Source organism: Cebus imitator, unplaced genomic scaffold (assembly GCF_001604975.1).
Source record: "Cebus imitator isolate Cc_AM_T3 unplaced genomic scaffold, Cebus_imitator-1.0 Scaffold94, whole genome shotgun sequence".
NCBI classification, from domain to species: Eukaryota; Metazoa; Chordata; class Mammalia; order Primates; family Cebidae; genus Cebus; species Cebus imitator.
The window spans coordinates 1,584,870-1,605,991 of NW_016107409.1; the positions used below are offsets into that span (position 1 = coordinate 1,584,870).

General features: G+C 39.7%; 2 protein-coding genes across 11 annotated transcripts in view; both read right to left on the bottom strand.

The window, feature by feature from the left end:
- The window catches only part of PHF11 (PHD finger protein 11), a 32,484-nt gene extending 29,983 nt beyond the window's left edge, over positions 1-2,501 (bottom strand). The window contains exon 1 of one of the 2 annotated variants that reach the window (XM_017535907.2): positions 2,200-2,501. In XM_017535907.2, the coding sequence (XP_017391396.1) occupies positions 2,200-2,293 (94 nt within the window). In that variant the 5' untranslated portion in view covers positions 2,294-2,501. The remainder of the gene's footprint in view (positions 1-2,199) is intronic. The other variant, XM_017535909.2, reaches the window with a different exon arrangement.
- A 131-nt stretch (positions 2,502-2,632) lies between these two features.
- Positions 2,633-21,122, bottom strand: part of SETDB2 (SET domain bifurcated histone lysine methyltransferase 2) — a 65,452-nt gene continuing 46,962 nt past the window's right edge. For 7 of the 9 annotated variants that reach the window (XM_017535902.2, XM_017535901.2, XM_017535900.2 and 4 more), the window contains 8 exons: positions 18,265-18,381; positions 17,482-17,651; positions 15,316-15,541; positions 14,656-14,755; positions 12,523-12,616; positions 9,751-10,091; positions 6,655-6,743; positions 4,294-5,822 (listed from right to left, as the gene is read on the bottom strand). In XM_017535902.2, the coding sequence (XP_017391391.1) occupies positions 5,705-5,822; positions 6,655-6,743; positions 9,751-10,091; positions 12,523-12,616; positions 14,656-14,755; positions 15,316-15,541; positions 17,482-17,651; positions 18,265-18,381 (1,255 nt within the window). In that variant the 3' untranslated portion in view covers positions 4,294-5,704. Of the gene's footprint in view, positions 5,823-6,654; positions 6,744-9,750; positions 10,092-12,522; positions 12,617-14,655; positions 14,756-15,315; positions 15,542-17,481; positions 17,652-18,264; positions 18,382-21,122 lie in introns of all 9 variants that reach the window. The other 2 variants (XM_017535905.2, XM_017535904.2) reach the window with 2 other exon arrangements.

Below are 21,122 nucleotides of genomic sequence, written 5' to 3' on the forward strand. Positions count from 1 at the left end.
ACACTGCTGGCAGCGATGTGGAAGGATGATCTATCTGAAATGTACTACGTTACTATCAGAATGATCCACCTGAAAAGTACTACATTACCGTCAGAATGTTCTACAGGAAATGTACTGTTACTGTCAGAATGATCTATAGGAAATGTACTATGTTAATATCAGAATAACCAACCTGAAACATACTACATTACCGTCAAAATAATTTACCTGAAATGTACTATGTTACTGTCAGAATGATCTACCTGAAATGTACATCTGCCCACAATTCCCTATCACCTACAGAAGTCAAGCTCTGTAGTGTTACATACAAGCACATTCATTCCTTCAACAAATATTTCATAAGGACCTACTATTATGTAATATTTAATGAGTACCTGCTATGTCCTACTACTACAACTAGGCCAACTATTTTAGGCACTTGGGATAGAAGAGAATAAGATGAATTTACATGCCAGTGGTGAGTGATAGAGACAGGCATTTAAAAAATTTTGTTTTGTTTTGTTTTCCAGATAGTGATAAGTGCTATACAGAAAAATAGAGCAGAAGGAAGTAGAGAGTGACAGGAGCAGGGGCGAGGGGTGCTCTTTTAGACAGAATGGGCAGGCAAGGTTGAGGGAAGATGTACATGAGCAGACACCTGAATGTGATGGGGAGCTGAAAACAGGATAGAGTTTTCCTTGAAGAGAATAGCAAATAGAAAGATCCTGAGGCAGGGACAGCTTTGGTGGCTTAGAGGACCTACAAGGTAGCAAGGTAGCACAATCGTTAAGATGGGCAGGAGTCGAATCAGATAAGGACATGGAGTTAACTGTAGGCCAGGCTCACAGATTGTTCTGAGAGTCATGGGAGACTACTGGTGGGTTTTGAGTAGGAGAATCACATTTGCTTTTTGTTTTTCAAAAAGCATTTTGGCTGCTAGGCAGGCCTGCCTATATGAACGGCTAGAATAGAAGCCAGGAAAGCAATAGTCCAGGCAGAAGATCATGATGGCATAGGCTTGGGTGGCGGTAATGGAAGTGGTGAGAAGCAGGCTCAAGATACAGTCAGGCTAAAGACAGAACTGGCTGGCCTGACTGATGCATTAGAAAAAGTGTAGAGTTAAGAGAGGCCCTGAGTATGCCACTAAGGTTTTTGGAAGGAGCAACTGGGTGAATGGAATGCGCTGGTTGTTGAGCAGGTTTGGAGTACCTGAGTACAGTGGGGGAAACAAGAATTCATTTTAGGACATACGTAGATTGAGATCATTTCAGACATGGAAGAAGCTGGTCATACCAGTCTGGAGTTTGGGCAAAAGGTCAGGATGGAACCGCAACCCTCCTGACTCATCTTACAGCCCATATGTACACCAGCAAATGAAATATCCATCTGATTGGCTTGTGGTTGCCACGTATGATGTTTTGGGGTTTGACGCCTTTGTGTCATCCTCTCTGCTGGGAACACCCCTTCAACTTTTCCACCTTTGGCTGAATCTAGCCCTTTAAAAGTAAGCCCAGGCATCCTCTCCTCAAAAAGCTTTGCCTGAACACCGGGAGTCAGGAGCCTCTCATCAGTTCCTCTGTGGTTCTGATTTCCTCATATTAAAGTTGCCTAGTAGAGTCTCTAGCGCAGGGCCTGCCTAACTCATGTTTGTATGCCCAGGACCTTACCCTGAACCTGGCACACCGTTAGGAGCTGTACACATAACTCAAGGGCAGGAACCCATCAGAAGACCCACCCACTCACATAGAGGAACGGGGAGGACTGGAACGACTGGAGAGGAGGAGACGGGTTCCAGTCACGTCCCCCGTGAATGTGAGACTCAGCTCCTCCCTCAGGGACGCCCCTACCTCCCCGCAGCAAGGCGCCCCTCCCACTGTTCTGGTTTACCTTTGGGTAGAGGGGCGCTAGGAGGGTTGACATCGGTGGTGCGGGAAGCACTGGGCTATCACCGGGAGAGGTAAACCGAAGCATGCACGCCTCTTACGAGAAACCATGGGCAGTCAGAGCCACCTGCGGAACTGGCCGAGGCCGCGCCCCATCCTCTGGGCGCCACCGGCCCGTGAATTCTGAGCCAAGTTCGTCCAGTGCGGCTTCGGCGTCTGGGGCCCGGGCCTGGAGTAGTAGCAGGTCGGGGCCCTCAAGCGGCCACGACCGAAAGGCAGGCCCCTTGACCGGATCCGTCGCTACCCAGCCCTGCCCACCCGCACCCACGGTACTCACCGGTGGGAAAGAGGAGAGCCTCCTGCTCCAGCTGGGCCTCCGGGCTGCCAGTGCTGTGCATTGACTCGGGCAGAGGTGGCGACGCTTGGTCCATGGCTGTGCTGCAGCTGCTGGTGGCGGCCGGATCGCGAGATCCCGGAAGTGCCCCAATGCACCAGGTTTCGTTTTCTTGAATCTGGGCCGTTCCTTCCAGTCACGAGACAGCCCGGGGAAAGTTGTGTGTGCAGATAGGGGTTCTCACTCACTCATTCAGATCTACATCTTAATTTGAATAGCTTAAAAAACCCAAACACGTGGTTTTCCTACCCCACCCCCACGGCTCAGCGGGAGAAACAATCACTTTCCTGAGGGTTTCTCCTAAAAATTTTCTCCTGAGTTTGATCTAAATAACCATATCTTAAAATGACACAGAATTAACTGATCCTAAATCCAGTTGCCAGTAGCAAGCCTTTATTTAGCACCCATAGGGTACAGAGCACCATACAAGTCGAGGTTTTTAGTGCATCTAACAAATATACAGGTAAAGAACAGAAATGCGTATAATCATAGTTACAAAATAAGTTGTTCTGGAAAAAAGACGCAACAGTTGGTGGTTTGCTGAGGAATTAAAAGAAAACTGGAGATCTTACACTTTCAGCAGGTTGTAAAGAGGAAGATTGCAAACTGGGACAGCAGAAGAGAAATATTAAAAAGGACAATTTGACAACTATGAAATTAATTGCAGAAGCAAGAGTGTGGGGTCTGCAAAAAAAGGAAGTGAGTAGACCCTAGCAGCCAATTTTTTTTTGCCCTCCATGCAGGAGGATGGAAGAGTATTTCTTGCCAAGTCAAAAAGAAAAGCCCTAAAGAGACTGACATTAGGGTGTTCCCCAGCAAAGTAGCTCAGGTAGGTCACAGTAAGACAAAGAGCCCTTTACCATACTCTCAGCTTACAATAAGCTTTTTGATGTTCCACATTTAAATAGGAGTAGACTACCAAGACCATTAACTCTGAGGAAAGCCTATAATGTGGAAGATCAAGACCAAAACAGACATACAGGGGAAACAAAGAAACAAACTCTGGAAGACAGAGATTATGCGGAAAGAATAGAGAGATGTGTGCATACACATACACACAAATATCTTAAAAGATAAAATACTGCAAACATGACTAAAATAGGATGCTATTTAAAAAAAGAGTATTCAGAGATGGGGAGCTCTTAGAAATATGAAACTAGAAAAATAAAATGCAACCGATGAACTGGAAGATTAAATTAAGAAATGGTCCTAGGTAAAGGTCCCAGCAAGAAGACAGAACTGTAAGTTAAGAGAAAACATAGGAAAATTAGGGATCAATTCTGGGGGTCTAACATCTGGGAAACAGGAATTCCAGAAAGAGAGAACAGATGGAAAATCATTAGTTTCAGACTGAATGATCCCACCAGGCACTTAGTACAAAGGATGAAAATCTTAACAGGGGCAGAACACTGAGACAAAGATAAACCTATAAGCTTCAAGAGAGATACAAATGGATTATATATGCAAAAGAGGAGGAACAGAATGACATTCAATTTCCAGTAGTCACCCTGGAAGCCAGAAGACAGTACATTTTCACACTCCACACCAGTAACACTGAAAGCTAGCAGATGCCTTCAAAACTGGGCATGGAGACCATTCAATAATTCTATACCTCGCCAACCAAAACAGCAATCAAGTGTAAGGGTAAAATAAAGACATTTTCAAACACACAGAGATTCAAAACATTTACTTCTAACTTTTCCTTTTCAAAAGCTATCAGAAGAGCTTTACCAATATGTGGAAGAGTAAACAAAGGAAAAGGAAAATAATGGGATCTAACTGGAAATGGGTCCAACATAAGAGACAAAGGGAATCTCTGAGTTATGGATGAAAGATGATAGCTGTGAACCAGTCCAGATTAAAGCAAATCAACATTTCAGGAGAAATTTCTCCAAGAGGATAAAACTGACAGAATACCTCATATTTCTAAAGGTCAAATGGACTCCACAGGCAGAGCTCAAAGGAATACTGTCTGATCCACAATATTTCCTTTTGCACAAAAATATCTCCCATATTGATTCAAGTTTTTTTTTTCACTTCATTTTAGTACACTGTCTGAAACTCCTGCATCTCTACAGTGAATAAATGGATTTCTCAACTTTCCTCATCAGCAGCTTGCTGGGCTGTTTTGCTACTTTTCCTAGCTGTCTGATTTCCCAGTCTGCTTGGGCTTCCCAGTCCCCCTTTCCACTAGATAGATGATCAGGGCCAAGTAACCTATGGTAAAGTGCTTACTCTTTTTTCTCTAAAAAAACAATTTGCAAGTCATGCTCAGGAGATACTAAGGAGCTATTTCATATTTCACAGTTCAGAATTGCTTTCTTTTCTTGTGTGTGTGTGTTTTTTGTTTGAGACAGGGTCTTGCTCTATTGCCCAGGCTGTTAGTGCTGTGGTGAAATCACGTCTCATTGCAGCCTTGACCTCCCGAGCTCAAATGATCTTCCCACCTCACTCCTGAGTAGCTGGGACTACAGGCACATGCCATCAAGCCCGGCTAATTTTTCTGTTTTGTAGAGTCAGGGTTTTGCCATGTTGCCCAAGCTGGTCTCGAGCGCCTAGGCTCAAGTAATCCACCTGCCTCCGCCTGTCAAAGTGTTGTGATTATAGGTGAGAGCCACCATGCCTGGCCTTCTTGTGTTTAAGTGAAATTCTTGCCCACCTCAATTCCTTCTGGCCTAAATAAGCCAAGTTTGACTACTTTCTAGGCTTCCTTTTCAATAACTATATCTAATCTATCTAGAACAAAAATATTCAAGTTCTTCCAGGCTTCTATTCCCTCTTTTCCTATGTTTGTATTGAAAGAGTAGAGAATATCCATGGAAAAGAAGATTCATCTCAAAGAGTCTGCCAGAATCTTAGAGAAGAGCTTCTTCCTTTCCGCACTCAAATGGTTGATGGGACAGTGTTTTATGGATCCAAGTATCGCTTCTCCAACAAGTGTTAAAATACTTGGGAGTAATATGTTTAAAATGAGTTCCTCAGGCACTGTTGTCCACCTTGTAGCTCATAATGGTAAATGATTTTCCAGGAATTAAAAATCAATTTCGTAGGTAAAAGTGTGAAATTTAGCTCTTTGGGGCATGAACTAAAAGGTAACAGTCACAAAAGCAATTAGAAACAGTTGAGTTTTGTTATGACATTTGTTTCTCTTAATATATAATTTTTAAATAAATTATAAGTTGGAGAGTGGTATTTCATATAAAATATATGCTTCCATCCTATTCATGTAAAGCTGCACAGCAGTGAATGAGATACCCTATGTGTATGAAAATGTCCTAATTGTGTTCCTGGAATTTCTTTAAGTCACACAAATAAAATCTGAAATAAAATATGAACCCAATGACAAAGGAAACGAAGGGGAATTATCTCGATGGACCTTTACCTTCTTTTGCATGGCTTTAATTTCAGCCTGATAAGCTAATTTGACAAACAGGCATTAGCTACATATTTATAATATTTTTTTTCTACATTTATTAACCCCACATTGGCAGAAGATTTCCTTTTCAGGCACAGTCCCAGCTTCATAACCATAATCCCATGTTAGCTCTGTCCTTGCTTTCACATACCTAGAAAGTAGAAATTTAAAAACAATCATAAAATACCCTAAAGAACTACCAATCAACCAAACTTAATTATATCCATTTTCCTAGTAACATTAACCATCCTCAAAAATATGATCTATTCTCTCACCTGACACCCACCAATTAGGAATGACCTTTTATTAAGAATAACCATTTGCGTTCTATTTCTAATCTACTAAAATGTTAATCAAGAAGGAACCCCAATCAATATGAGGAAGGAAGTGTATTTTGCCAAGAGTAGGACCAAGTGATATGCTGAGGCCTGCAGTGTGGAAGCAGCTGGGGAATAGCTCTGAATTAAAGATTACGTAGCACTCTTCGTCATTTATCCCGAGTGGAACTGGGTGATACCTGATATCATCTCAGCCCGTTCAGGCATTCATTCTAAGTGAGAATAAGAATTGAAATTTCAGGTGTTCAAAATCTTACTGACTAGGAACAGTTTAGGATAACTGAATATTCTACAGTACAAGATATTTGAGGCTATAGTATATGTCATCTTTTTATATTTTTCTATTGTTATCATTATTTGAGACGGGGTGCAAACTCCACCTCTTGGGCTCAAGTGATCCTCCCACCCCAGCTTCCTGAATAGCTGGCCACCACACCTGGTGAACTTTTTTTTTTTTTTTTTTTGGTAGAGACAGGGTTTTGCCATGTTGCCCCAGGCTGGTCTCGTACTCCTGAACTCAAGCGATCTGCCCATCTTCACTTCTCAAAGTGCTGGGATTACAGGTATGAGCCACCATGCCTGGTTCTCTATTGTTATTTGTAAAGTCACGATTTCAGAATTAAGTAAGCAAAATCAATTTCAAACCTGTTGGTGAAGAATGCCACCAATGGAAAATTCCTGTCGTGTGTTTCTACAAAAACATTCTGTACCAAGAGATTTGGGCAACAACTATGCTGTTAAATAAAAAATAAATACCAAGGTTAGAAATAGCGTAAAGTCTGATAACTTGTGCTTTAGCATTAGAATACCATTCTGTTTTTAATCCATCATGTCGATTTTGTTCTTTTTTTTGCTAATGTATAAAATATCATAGCTTCTGTTAATAGTGATAACCCATTCAGAAAAGCCCTGTTCTGACACTCTTATATGTTGCTGGTAGAAACACAAAAATGGGACAAATCCCTATAAAATCTGTCAATATTTGTCATTATTATAAATGCATTTGTGTTTTGATTCTGTAATCTCTTATCTAGAAATGTATTCTACAGATTCATCTGCATATGTGTCTATGTGTAAAATTATTCATTGAACAGTGTTTTTAATGCTGAAGGTTTGGAAATAACTCAAAATATCTGCCTAAAGGGGATTGGTTAAATAAACTTTGGTAGACAACAGAATTCTATGCATCTATAAACAAAAGCATACAAAAAAAAATGAGAAGCTCTGTGTATTAATATGGAAATTATTCCACAACATTTGTGTAGCAATATGGAAAATATTGTCACAATACACTTTTTTTTTTGAGACGGAGTCTCTCTTTGTTGCCCAGGCTGGAGTGCAGTGGCATGGTCTTGGCTCACTGCAACCCCTGCCTCCCAGGTTCAAGTGATTCTTGTGCCTCAGCCTCCCAAGCAGCTGGGATTACAGGCATGCGCCACCATGCCTGGCTAATTTTTTTTGTTTTTGTATTTTTAGTAGTGATGGGGTTTTGTCATGTTGGACAGGCTGGTGTCAAACTCCTGACCTCAAGTGATCCTTCCACCTCAGTTTCCCAAAGTGCTGGGATTACAGGCATGAGCCACCACGCCCGGCCCAATATACTGTTAATTTAAAAAACAAAGTATAGGACAGTGAATATAATATGTTATGTTTTATGTTTAAAAAAGGGGGAGAAATGAGGCCAGGCACAGTGGCTCACACCTGTAATCCCAGCACTTTGGGAGGCCAAGGCTGGTGGATCACTTGAGGTCAGGAGTTTAAGAGCAGCCTGGCTGACATGGTGAAAACCACGTCTCTACTAAAAATACAAAAATTAGCCAGGCATGGTGGTGCATGCCTGTAATCCCAGCTACTCGGGAGACTGAAGCAGAATCGCTTAAACCTTGGAGGCAGAGGTTGCAGTGATCCAAGATTTCACCACTGCACTTCAGCCTGGGCGATACAGCAAGACTCCATCTCAAAAAAATAAAGGAGGAGATATAAGAACACATGTTCATATTACTTGTATTTTAGGAAGGAAACACCAGAAGAATACACACACACAAAAGAGTAAAGGCCAGGCGTGGTGGCTCACGCCTGTAATCCCAGCACTTTGGGAGGCTAAGGTGAGCAGATGCAAACAGAAAACACTGTATAAATACAGGCCAGGCGTGGTGGCTCACGCCTGTAATCCCAGCACTTTGGGAGGCTGAGGTGGGTGGATCATGAGGTCAAGGGATCAAGACCATCTTGGCCAACATAGTGAAACCCTGTCTCTGCTAAAAATACAAAAATTAGCTGGGCATGGTGGTGCATGCCTGTAATCCCAGCTACTCAGGAGGCTGAGGCAGGACAATCACTTGAGCCCAGGAGGCAGAGGTTGCAGTGAGCCAAGATCGTGCCACTGCACTCCAGCCTGGCAACGGAGTGAGACTCCGTCTAAAAAAAAAGAAAAAAGAGTAAACATGATGACTTACAGAGAGAAGGTAGAGTGGGGGCATGGGAAATGGAAGCACAGTACTTTTCAAAGTATGGCTTTTTTTCTTTTTTAACAAAAAGTTTTCACAAAGAAAGTTTAATATGAAGATGTACAGAACCTAATTTTTACATCATTATAACAAACAAGCCTTTTGGAGAGGAGATATTGTAAGCAACTAATTTCTCTGTTGAACACAGCCATAATGTGTCTTCATTCCAAAGCTTCTAAACAGATGCTATCATTTCCTCATATTACCACTATTCCAGTATTGCTCTGTTGCCTACTCTACACATTCATCATGTGATTAATGCCTGTAATCCCAGCTACTCAGGAGGGTGAGGCACAAGAACTGCTTGAACCCCAGAAGTGGAGGTTGCAGTGAGCCGCGATCGCACCACTGGTGACAAAGTGAGACTCTGTCTCAAAAAAAAAAAAAAAAAAAAAAAAAAAAAAAAAAGAAAAGAAAAAGAAAAAAAAACCCAGTATGTGGTAATCTTTCTATATTAATATATCATCAAATCCCAACAATATTCTTTGGACATGTCTGCCACCATTTAATTTCACTGATAATTTCCTATCCACACATTTTTCCCAACTCAGGTAAGTGAGCTTGAAAACCTTCTGACATTATTTTTTAAAATTTTAATTAATATATATATATATTTTTTGAGACGGAGTCTTGCTCTGTCTCCCAGGCTAGAGTGCAATGGTGCAATCTCAGCTCACTGCAACCTCTGCCTCTCAGGTTCAAGCAATTCTCCTGCCTCAGCCTCCTGAGTAGCTGGGATTACAGGTACCCACCACCACGCCCAGCTAATTTTTTTGTATTTTTAATAGAGATGGGGTTTCACCACCTTGGCCAGGCTGGTCTTGAACTCCTGACCTTGTGATCCACCCGCCTCGGCCTCCCAAAGTGATGGGATTACAGGCGTGAACCACTGCACCTGGCCCCTTCTAATATATTTAAATACTTTTCTTATATACCATTTCTTATAGTTTTTAAAAAGCAAATGTTTACTATGTGCTAGGCATGTTCTAAGCACTTTATGTTAACTCATTCACACAACATCCTGAGACAGTTATTATTTATCCCCATCTTACAAAGGTAGAAAGTAAGGTATCAGAGATCAAGTAAAACATCCATCCGTATACAAGTGGAGGACTGGAATTCTAACCAGACAGCCTGACTTTAGAGTCTGTTTTTCATATTTTCCTCATAATTTTGTTAAGTAGCATAGAAAAAACAGTTGCTCAGAAATAGGAATCTCAGCTCTTATACTCACATTAAGGAAGCGGCCAACATTTCCTTCTTTTGTGGCATCCAATAAAAACACATTCCCTTTATTGAACTTTGTTAGAGAATCAGATGACGTATTCTCGGTTTCACTTAGCAATTCTTCATCACAAAAGACCTGCTGTTTTTGACATGTTGTAGACCATTCCTCTTTGGGCTTCTGTATTTGAACCTCAATTGCCTTTTTAATATTCTGATTATCCAATGTGGTTGCCTGGTTACATCTGCTCCCTGGTGGAGTTTCTTCTCTACATTTAGTTATATCTATCACATCTGATTCAATCAGCAGATTATCTTCAAAATCATCAACATGGTTTGAACTTGAGTTCTCTAATAGACATTTTGGAAGGAAACATCAGGGAATACAGTTGCTGAGCAATAGTGCTGAAATTAACAACACTAATTAGATGCTAGGTGCTTTAATTATCAATCCTTACAATGTGTTAGGCAAACAGCAGTATTTAATTGTATAAAGGAAACTTTGAGTATCTGAGGGATTAAGAGATTCATCTGACCCACAATAAAAAGAACTCCAGTAACAAACCCAGAAATGTGTGAATCCTAACGTTCTGCCTTCTACTACATAAGAATGCTTTTTCATTAATCTACATCTTGCTTCTTCATTATTATATTTAATATCTACTCTTAATAAACTGACTCTTTTTAATTCTGGAATCTGCACTTACGTATGTTCTAAACAAATGTAACAGAATGGGTGTTTTGGAGGCACTCTAGGCCTTTATGCTGCCAATAAAAGGCCTAACCCTCACAGACTCACCCTCCACAAGTCCCAACAGTGACAACTGTACTGCTAAGGGTTTTGCATATATTAGTGTTTGGTGCTTTACTAGATGAGCATTCAAAAGTTACACTTTTATAAACAATAATCCTTTAAAAGTAGATGCACTATTTAATCGTTTTTCTTATACAATAAGGGAAATAATTTTTTGAGAGTATTCAAAAGGATGAATATGGCAGGGCATGGTGGCTCACGCCTGTAATCCCAGCACTTTGGGAGATCAAGGCAGGAGGATGCTTGAGGCCAGGAATTCAAGACCAGCCCGGGCAACAAAGTGAGACCTCATCTCTACGAAAAAAAATTTAAAAAAATAAATTAGCCAGCAAGGTGGGGTGTGTCTGTAGTCCTGGTTGCTTGGGAGACTGAGGTGGGAAGACTGTTTGAGCCCAGGAATTGGAAGGTGCAGTGAGCTATGATCCCACCACTGCACTCCAGCTTGGGTGACAGAACAAGATGCTGTCTCTCTTTACGGAAAAAAAAATATGAATGCATGTTAGATGGAGTAAGTATAAATTACTTATTTTAAAAAAGCCACAAAGCTATTTGTGCCACCTAATTCACTGACACAAAAAAATTATTTGTCTAAAATTAAGGCTCTTGATTTAATCACCACCATTGCTGGCTGCCGTTCCTACAGGTACTCATATTTTAATCATGAGTTACATGTAAGCTATAATATAACTTTGGATTTTTTTTATACAAAACGTAAGTAACTTTTGACTTTTGGAGTACCTGCTATATAAATTGTAGCAGTCAATGAAAAGGGCAAAAGAACCAAAAGCAATGGTATGCATTGTGACTCACCTGCATGGTAAAATAAATTCTTTTAGAATTGGCTCACCAATTCTTCACAAATGGACATATCTCAGCAATGTCTCCTTGTGAAGGACACAGTGAAATGCAAAAGTACCAAAAACAAGGATTGTGCAGTTGTAATATTAACTATGGCAAGGACTAGTAACTCTGAAACATAAGGACTCAGGGTGGCAATATTTTGGCCTTTTGCTAGAATCATGCTGAGTATGCTCTCCGGCAGTATTGGCTAGACAATTGCAGGAGACTGATGTGTGTTTATTTTTAAAGGCATCTACAAAGAGTTTGAAAGTGGCTGCTTTGCACAATGGTTCCAAAGCCACAGACAATACCTGTGCACCACATAAGAGTCAGAGTTGTCCAGCCCACCACCCCTCTTACCATGCATCAAGTCAATACTGGCAATTAGACCAGAGGTCAGCAAAGTTCTTCTTTAGAAGGCAAAATAGCAAATATTTTAGGCTTTGCTGGCCATGTGGTCTCCGTTGTGATTATTCAATTTTGCTGTAATGTTGAAGCCAACAATATTTAATGCAAATTGGTTCTATTCTAATAAAACTGACATTTTTTTGAGACAGGGTCTTGTTCAATCGTTCAGGCTGCAGTGCAGTGACACAATCATAGTTCACTGTAACCTCTAACTCCTGACCTCAATAATCCTCCCATTTCAGCCCCCTGAGTAGCTAAGACCACAGGTGTGCACCACCACACCTGGCTAATTTTGTTGCTGTTGTTGAGACAAGATCTTGCTATGTTGCCCAGACTCATGGCCTCAAGCAACCCTCCTGCCTTGGCCTCCCAAAGTGCTGAGATTACGGGCTGAGCTACTGCACCAGTCCAAAACTTCATCTCTGGACACTAAAATTTCATATAATTTTCAAGTGTCAAAATATTATCACCTTCTGATTTTTTTTCAACTATTTAAAAATGTAAAAATCATTCTTAGCTCCCATGCTATAGTGAACAGGTAGAGGGCCAGATATGGCCCACAAGCCATAGTTGGCTGACCTCTTACCTAGGTAAGTTGTAACCTTTGTGACAAAGGCAGCATGTTTATTATGGCATCTAAGAAAATGAGCTACAGGTATTGAGCAAGACACAGAGAAACAGGCAGAAGATGTGGGCATTCACAGAAGAAACAAAGCCTACTTTGTGCTCCCTTGGTTTCAGAGTTCAGATGTTCTTGGGTTGGTTTAAATCCATCATGATCTTCTGGAGTGACAGACTCTGAGGAAACAAATTCCTTAAAAAAACAAGGAAGATGTCTTTACTTTCCAGGTCAGGAAAAAGTATTTAGCAGTTACGCCTCTTTTATCAAGTGTCAATCATCATAATCTGTACGTACTAGTTAGTCTGAAAAGCCTCAAAACTGGTATCATGGAGCCAATGGGCTAATGGAGCCAGTATGTGTCAAATGCTAGCAGTGTGTTCTACTCCTAGATGCTTTATTAAGCCACAGCTATAAAGACTGTCAAGAAATTCTTTGGGAATTAAAATCTTAATACATCTGTCTGTAACCCCAATTGTAATCATTCTCAGTACTGAGAAAGTGTTATTACTAGATTATAAATTTGGCTTCAACTGTAAATTGTGTAAAGACTAAAAACACTCACTGGCTAGTTTCTACTTCAAAGAAAGGTTAATGAATTTGACAGTATTTATGCATTGTATACACTGCAGTCACTTTAAATAGTAATGCTAACTTTAAAAGAGGGGTATATGCTTAGCACAATGCTTGGCAAACAACTAAGTGTTCAATGCACATTGACCATATTATTACTATGAAAGTTCTCAGTATCTGAATGGTTAACAAGTATTGAGCACTTAGTTGGATGCTAAGCATTATGCTAAGCAACCTTAAGATGCTTATTTCATTTAATCCTCATAACTCTGAGACATCTACTATTATCTTTTTACAGATAAAAGAAATGTATATATGGAGATACCACCCAGCTAGCAGGCAGCAGAGCTGAAGGTTAAACCTGGGTCTGTGTGACACCATGGCCAATCTTTTCATAATTCTCTGACCCTAAGGAGGTAGCTATTGTACCATTACCAGGGAGAGGGCAAATATTTGTGTAGCACCTAAAGCACAGTTTTTACTTTCCATCCACAAGCCCTAATATAAGCTACCACTATGTCTCTCTTCGTTCTCTTTCCTCTTTCTTTGCTTCTATGTTTTAGTAATCTTCTTAGTTCAGACTGCAAAGGGTACCCTCAGAGGCTACCACATAAAATATTTCTGGATGATTCTTTCATAAAGTTGCATCTCTTCTTTCTCCTACATCTTAAAACCTTTGGCTGGGCACGGTGGTTTATGCCTGTAATCCCAGCACTTTGGGAGTCTGAGGCAGGTGGATCACCTGAGGTCAGGAGTTTGAGACCAGTCTGGCCAGCATGAGGAAACCCTGTCTCTACTAAAAATACAAAAAGTTAGCTGGGAGTAATGGCAGGCACCTGTAATCCCAGCTTCTGGGGAGGCTGAAGCAGGAGAATCGCTTGAACCCAGGAGGCGGAGGTTGCACCATTGCACTCCAGCCTGGGCAACAAGAGTGAAACTCAGTCTCCAAAACAAAACAAAACAAAACAAAACAAAACAAAACAAAACAAAAACCCTTCTTCTCCTTTACCTACTTCGTCCCTTTTCTTATCATAGATCACTATTAACTCTTGAACACTTTAGCTTCTCCCACAAATTCTCAGAATGGGCTACCTCTCAGTCTCAGTGGAGCATACACTGTCAGATCATGACCAGCATTCTCCTCAAACAGCCAGGCTGGAAACACGCCAACTGCCGTGGACAATGTTAAGTAAATAGAACATGGTCCTAGCATTTCCACAGTCTACCATTCCAAAACAATAGAAGAAATTCTACATGCTATAAAGTAACAAACATTTTGAGCTAAGTAAAGGAAAGAAAGGCAACAGTTTATGATCTCAGAAGGGCCCCATCAGCTGGGCACAGTAGCTCATGCCTATAATCCCAGCACTTTGGGAGGTTGAGGCATGACAACTGCTTGAGCTCAGAAGCTGGAGATCAGCCTGGGCAATATAGTGAGACCCTGTCTCTACTAAATAAGAGCCAGACATGGTGGTGTATACCTGTAGTCCCAGCTATTTGGGAGGCTGAGGCAGAAGGATCACTCAAGCCCAGGAGATTGTGCCACTGCACTCCAGCCTGGGTGACAGAGTGAGGCTCTGTGTCCAAAAAAAAAAAAAAAGATTTAAAAATAAAAATTAAAAAAGAAATGAAGGGCTGCATCTACATTTTGCAGTTTTTACCATTTTCTTCCCATTGTGTTGAAACATGGCTGTCTTGGATTCAGGACCTCTAATAACTGAATGATATCGAATTCTTGAAATATTGCTATACTTCATTTCCCTAAAAAGGAAAAAAAAAGTGATTCTGTATCATTAAAAATTCTCTTCACTGAAGTACAGATAATATCCATTATTACATAAATATCCATAATAATTAATTAAGAACATCTATGCTTATTCCTTTCCCTAGAGAAGGGAAATAAAATCATACTTTAAATAATTTTTGAAGTATGTTTTAAAAAAGGAAGAGAACCTATGAAAACTTTGCAGATAAAATGGAAAAATTTTAAAAACAGTAAAACTTATGTCATTCATAAAAAATCTGATTAAAGTCATATAAGGTAAAATTCCAGAAAATGGAACACTGAGGATAGTATGTTGGCTAGATTTTTAAATGTCCTGGATGTCTCAAAGTGTTAGACTTAACAACTTTAAAGCAAGATGATAAATACAAATGTAATCCTGTTTGTGAAAAGGAAGAAGAGCAAGGTATTGTCTTTATCTGCAGAGCACAACACCCAGCTCTTGGATGTTTTGACAATGAAAAGNGAGGGGAAGGAAAAAGAACCAATCAATCCATAATAATTTAGATTTACTATGGGTTCCTCAGCTATTACTTACATAGTAAACTCCTTGGGATTATTACTGAACTTTGGTGAATACTTCTCAGTTTTAGCACTTTTAGGATGTGTTTCCAGTTCTAATGGGATAACTTCAACTTCACAATCCGAACATGCAACTTCTAATTTCCTCTTTTTTGAAAATACATTTTTCACAGTATTCTCATCTCTCCTGTTTTCATCAATACCATTAGGTTTCTCAGTGTTAGCTCTGCTTAGTAATCTTCCTAAAAGGAAAAATGTTCAAGAGTTTGAACAAGACAGAAGAGAATATAATTGCTAACAACAAATGGACACCTCTATTTTTACTCCATAACTAAAGAACCCATACTTTCTACAACGAAGAGAAACACATTAACTCATCCTACAAGACTGCTGTAAGACAAAGACCAATGTGGTATTTCTTATATTCCAGTATATTAAAAATAGAGGATCTAAAAAAACCATCTGTCTGTTTTGGTATAACACAAAAGAGGTTTAACTACAATAATACAAAACAAAGATATGGATCAGAAAGTACTCTAGAAAATTAGAGAGATGATCTCTAGTCATAAAATTGTAGCTTTTGTGTCTAGTTAAAAAGGCTTTATCATCTGAAACTTACACTTTCTAACCAAAAAAGTACCTATTTAAATCTGTGGTGATATGCACTTAGCATTGTCATATTAAGTCTTGCGTAACACAAAAATCTTAAAAGTTTATGCATTTTCTTTCAAGGTATTCAATATTATAGTTGCCAAGTCAAAATTAATAGCAGGATATTCTTACCTATCCTTAGATCAAAGACATAGCTTATGTACATTTTCTAACAACACAGATAAAACCAATGATACTTCCTAGACACCACTTGGCATTTTATAGGTAGCTTTCATCCAAGAGTTATTTTGAGAAGTATGAGAGATGAATGTCTAGGCAGGCTGTGCAGAATGCGGATCTATAAGTGGGGAGTAGCAGGGATCCATAAGTGTGACTACTCTGAATTCACATAACTCTGCAAGCTTCTTGTTCTCCCTGACATGAACCTGAAATTTTTCTCTTTTTTTTTTTTTTTTGAGACAGAGTTTCGCTCTTGTTACCCAGGCTGGAGTACAATGGCGCAATCTCGGCTCACCGCAACCTCCGCCTCCTGGGTTCAGGCAATTCTCCTGCCTCAGCCTCCCGAGTAGCTGGGATTACAGGTACGCACCACCATGCCCAGCTAATTTTTTTTGTATTTTTAGTAGAGATGGGGTTTCACCACGTTGACCAGGATGGTCTCGATCTCTTGACCTTGTGATCCACCCGCCTCGGCCTCCCAAAGTGCTGGGATTACAGGCGTGAGCCACCGCGCCCAGCCTCTCTTCTTTTTTAAGCACTTGGTCATGTAAACAGATAAACCTGATTTTTCAGATAAGGAATTTCAGAACCTGGTTGTTATGTTTCCTGCTGCCTAGCTGCCGAGAATAAGTTAAGGACAATCCCTTTAGACTGGCTCTAAAGCTGTGTTTCCCTAACTTTCTCACATAAGGATGTGCACAGAAAATAAGGTTTTTGCTGCATAGTTTTAGGCATTTGCCTGGAGGTAAATGCCTAAGACTACTGAAGACTGATGTGTTTGGTCCTGGGGCTGTGGCCCTAAACAATCAGTAATTGCACAACTGTAACATACTGCTTGGGAAGTTTTGCTCTGCAGCACGGACAACTCTCTGCAGTCCCCCAAATAGAGTGAGTTGCCTAAAATCACTGACTGAATTATAACATGCAGGTATCACATTAACTTGTTAAATTCTAATAATAGCATAAAACATTGAATAAGGAAGTCTTTGACAGGGAATCTTTACCTTGGCAAGTCAGGCATTTAATTTTTTTTTACTTTTAAAAAGTTTTCTACCCTTACCCCAAAGCACCTGTAGCCAGGCAGACAAAACAAATGTGCCTTGTAAAAAACAGGACCTCACACAATTACCCAAGTTTCATCTCTGAACATTTCTTTTCTTAAACATGTGGTACCTCCTAAGGTATCTCAGAATGCTCAAGTTCCCAGTTCACTTGCCTTCCTCTGATGTTCCTCTTAGATATTGTTACTCTTTACCTTGCTGTAAGCTCTCAATGGCCGTGGCTAGGAAAATGGATATTCAGAAAGGTAGATTCTACTCTGGAATAATTTGAAAATAAACCTTTGCTTTACCTGAATAAATGCAAACAAATGTCCCTCTGTCAATGTCATCCAGGCAGCGTACCCCCCAACCCTTCTTCTCAGTTTTGAACACCTGTAGCCTCACTTGAGGACCATGTTGGACGACTCGGTTTTGACATAATCGTCGATTACATTTGCACAACAGGCTGCATTCATAAATGCTGTCAACAAAATATGCAAAAGAGAAAATCAGACACCCTAAAGAGCAAAAAGCAGTTTATTTCCACTTACTGGTACTGATAACTACTGAGGGAAGCAGGCTAAATGTGAAAGCTCTTAGAGGTATAGTGCCTGGGTACCCATCACAGCTTCCACATTTACTAGCTGTATGACCTTGGATGAGTTATTTAACCTCTTTGTGCTTTAACTTTGCATTTTTAAAATGGGGGTTATATGATAATACCTACCTCATAGAGCTGCTTTGTGATTGAGTCAGTACCTTGAAAGGTTGAAAATTCCCAATTCTCCAATAAGTTCTAGACAGTGTATTTTTAAATGCAAAAATGGCTACCCAAAGTAGGCTGATCCTAGAGGGTTAAAAGCCAGACTCAAAGCAGGTGAGTGTTCGAGTACACTCTGTATGATGTACATGTAGTCTCTGACTACCATTTCTATGAAAAATATACAGGTTTTTATTCCTTAATAATTTGAATTTTTGGTATTAGAACCAAATTAAACCAGATTTAACAACATCTATAAGATTTCAGACCACAGTAAAAAGTACCCACCTTCAAAGATATACACACCCTGCAACAAATCATCAAGGTACCTTACCCAGTAGGTATCTGTCTCTGTAGTCTTTTATATTTATATCCAGTGGTTATTTTATCACTTGACAAGGGGGAAGTTTTCGCATTCCTTGCTGTCAGTTGAAGACATGCACATTTTGTTCTAAAAGGAAGGCAATGGATGGAGAAAGAATGAAAAAGCACCAAGTTAAGTCAAGAGACTGTCTTGATAAAAGCATAAATGATGTACTAAAAGATGTAATAGCATTTGGAATAGTTGTTTGGCTCATGAACACTATGAACTTTTTCCCTAAACAGATCTCTTTGAAAGACAATACTATCAAAAGTTCGTAAATAATTATAACTGCACTACATCTCTATTTGCTCATGAAATAAATAAACTATATGAGTTTAGCTTTTCAAAATCAATTCCTTTCATTTCCCTGTTCAGCGCAGAAGCTTGTTTGTGAGAATTCTGCTAGTTCTGCTCTTTTACAATGGATAAAATATGTCAAATTTTTAAGGATGTAGTTTTGCAGATATCTTAAGTTCTCTCTCACTCCAGTGACACAAAAACAGATTGGGGAAATTGATACTGGGTATCTGGCTACTATTATAGAATCCTTTTTTTCATACTGTTGCGAGGCAGGAAACTTGCAACCACAAAACTCTCCCCTCTATTCAGATGATTAACTAACTTGACAGGGATCCATAATTCCATATAGAGTAAGGAACTTCGGGACTCTAGCTGTATAACTAGATATGTGACTATGGGTGAGCTGGTTAAAATCTCTGGATCTTAGTCTTCTTTGCTGAACAAGTGACTTTAAGGTCTTTTCCTCTAAAATTTTCTATATTTTCTGTATTAATTAATACATGTCAGAATGGTGGCTGCCATTTGTAAGAGAAAAGAACAACAACAAGAAAAATCAACAAATTCATTAATTTTGTGTGTGTGTGTGTGTGTGTGACAGAGTTTTGCTCTTGTTACCCAGGCTGGAGTGCAATGGCGCAATCTTGGCTCACCACAACCTCCGCCTCCTGGATTCAGGCAATTCTCCTGCCTCAACCTCCTGAGTAGCTGGGATTACAGGCACGCGCCACCATGCCCAGCTAATGTTTTATATTTTTAGTAGAGACGGGGTTTCACCATGTTGACCAGGATGGTCTCAATCTCTTGACCTCGTGATCCACCCGCTTCGGCCTCCCAAAGTGCTGGGATTACAGGCTTGAGCCGCCGCGCCCGGCAAATTCATTACTTTGGATTCTGTTTACAAATGTAAAAATCTATAGCTATTTTTTCCCATGTGATTTTGTATGCAAAGTTTAAAAAGTACAGAAAAATACAGATAATAAATACCCATATTTCCACCATCCAGAATTAGTTGTCAGCATTTTGTCTAGTTCTTTTTCCTATGTACACAGTTTAAAATATACATACTGTATATACACCACGTATACATAGTCTTCTTAAGAAAAGTTAAAAAGTAGAACATTACTGATATAACTAAACTCTTAAGAGATTTACTGTGGCGTCTTTTATGCTTTATATACATATATATCTACAAACAACATTGTGCATTTTCATAAAAAAATTGCTATAGGTATTATTCTATAACTTGCTATTTCTGTTCAATATAATGTTTTTGAGACCCATCCATGCTATATACAAATCTGGTTAATTCCTTTTTTCTACAGGATTAGGTATTGCTCACTTTATATATAATTAAGTTATTTAATAGTTTTTATTTTTGGAGAAGGGGGCCTCACTCTGTTGCCCAGGCTGGAGTGTGGTGGCACAATCTTGGCTTACTGTAGCCGCGACCTCCCTGGACTCAGGTGATCCTCCCACCCTCAGACTCTTGAGTAGCTGGGACTACAAGTGCATCCCAACACATCAGGCTAATTTTTGTATTTCTGTAGAGATGGGGTTTCACTAGGTTGCCTGAGCTGGTCTCGAACTCCTGGGCTCAAATGATGTTCCTACCTCAGCTTCCCAAAGTGCTAGGATTACAGCCACGAGCCACGGTGTCCAGCCTCTTGGGACAGTTTAATTATACCTGTTTTAAAGTCTCTTTCAATCAGATTTGACATTTATCTTTGACTCTTGAAGTGTGAATTCTCCCTACTTGTCAGGTCTCATGCTGCCTTCATGGTCCTAATATCTTTTTGTGCTTTAAATGTTCGTTTGAAATCATACCTTCTGTGGGGTTTAGTCCTGTGTGCAGCTCTATGTTGGATGCTTTCTCCACCGCTTTGGCTCTGACTCTATTCGTTTTACAGCTGTTAACAAGGTTTTCATTAATACAGTTCCAGGCCCTGTGAGATACTAGCCTAGTTCCCAGTCTTGTGCAGGTACCTGTTTCTTTTCCTCTGGAGAGCCCAGTGCCCAGATAAAGTAGTTGGGTTACATTTAGAGGCAATCTTTACAAAATAAAATACATGTTTTAAAACAGAATAAAACAGTACAGTGAGAGGTTTTCTCTATGAGAGGCCTCAAGGAACTGAGCCAAACTGAGGTAACAGTAGATACAGCTCTCGTCTTACACTCCAATTAATAGAGAGGATGGTGAAAACTATTACCTGTACTATTTAAATTATTTATCATTCTTTTATTTTTTGCCTAATATAGGTAGCTAAATTTGCATTAAATTCAATGTACATATAATGCAGTGCTACTCTACATCTGTATACCTATAAATATGTGTACTACACAGCCTTAAAATGTTTTTCAAAGTCTTAATGTATTAGAACATTTTCATTTTTTAATGGAATGTTAAAACCATACTATGATTAAAAAAAATACTAGTTATAAGCATCACCAGCAATTTTTAAAAGTAAAATACAACATATAATCCAGCAGTTAAGAACACGGGTTCAATTTCTGTCTCTACAATTTGTCCT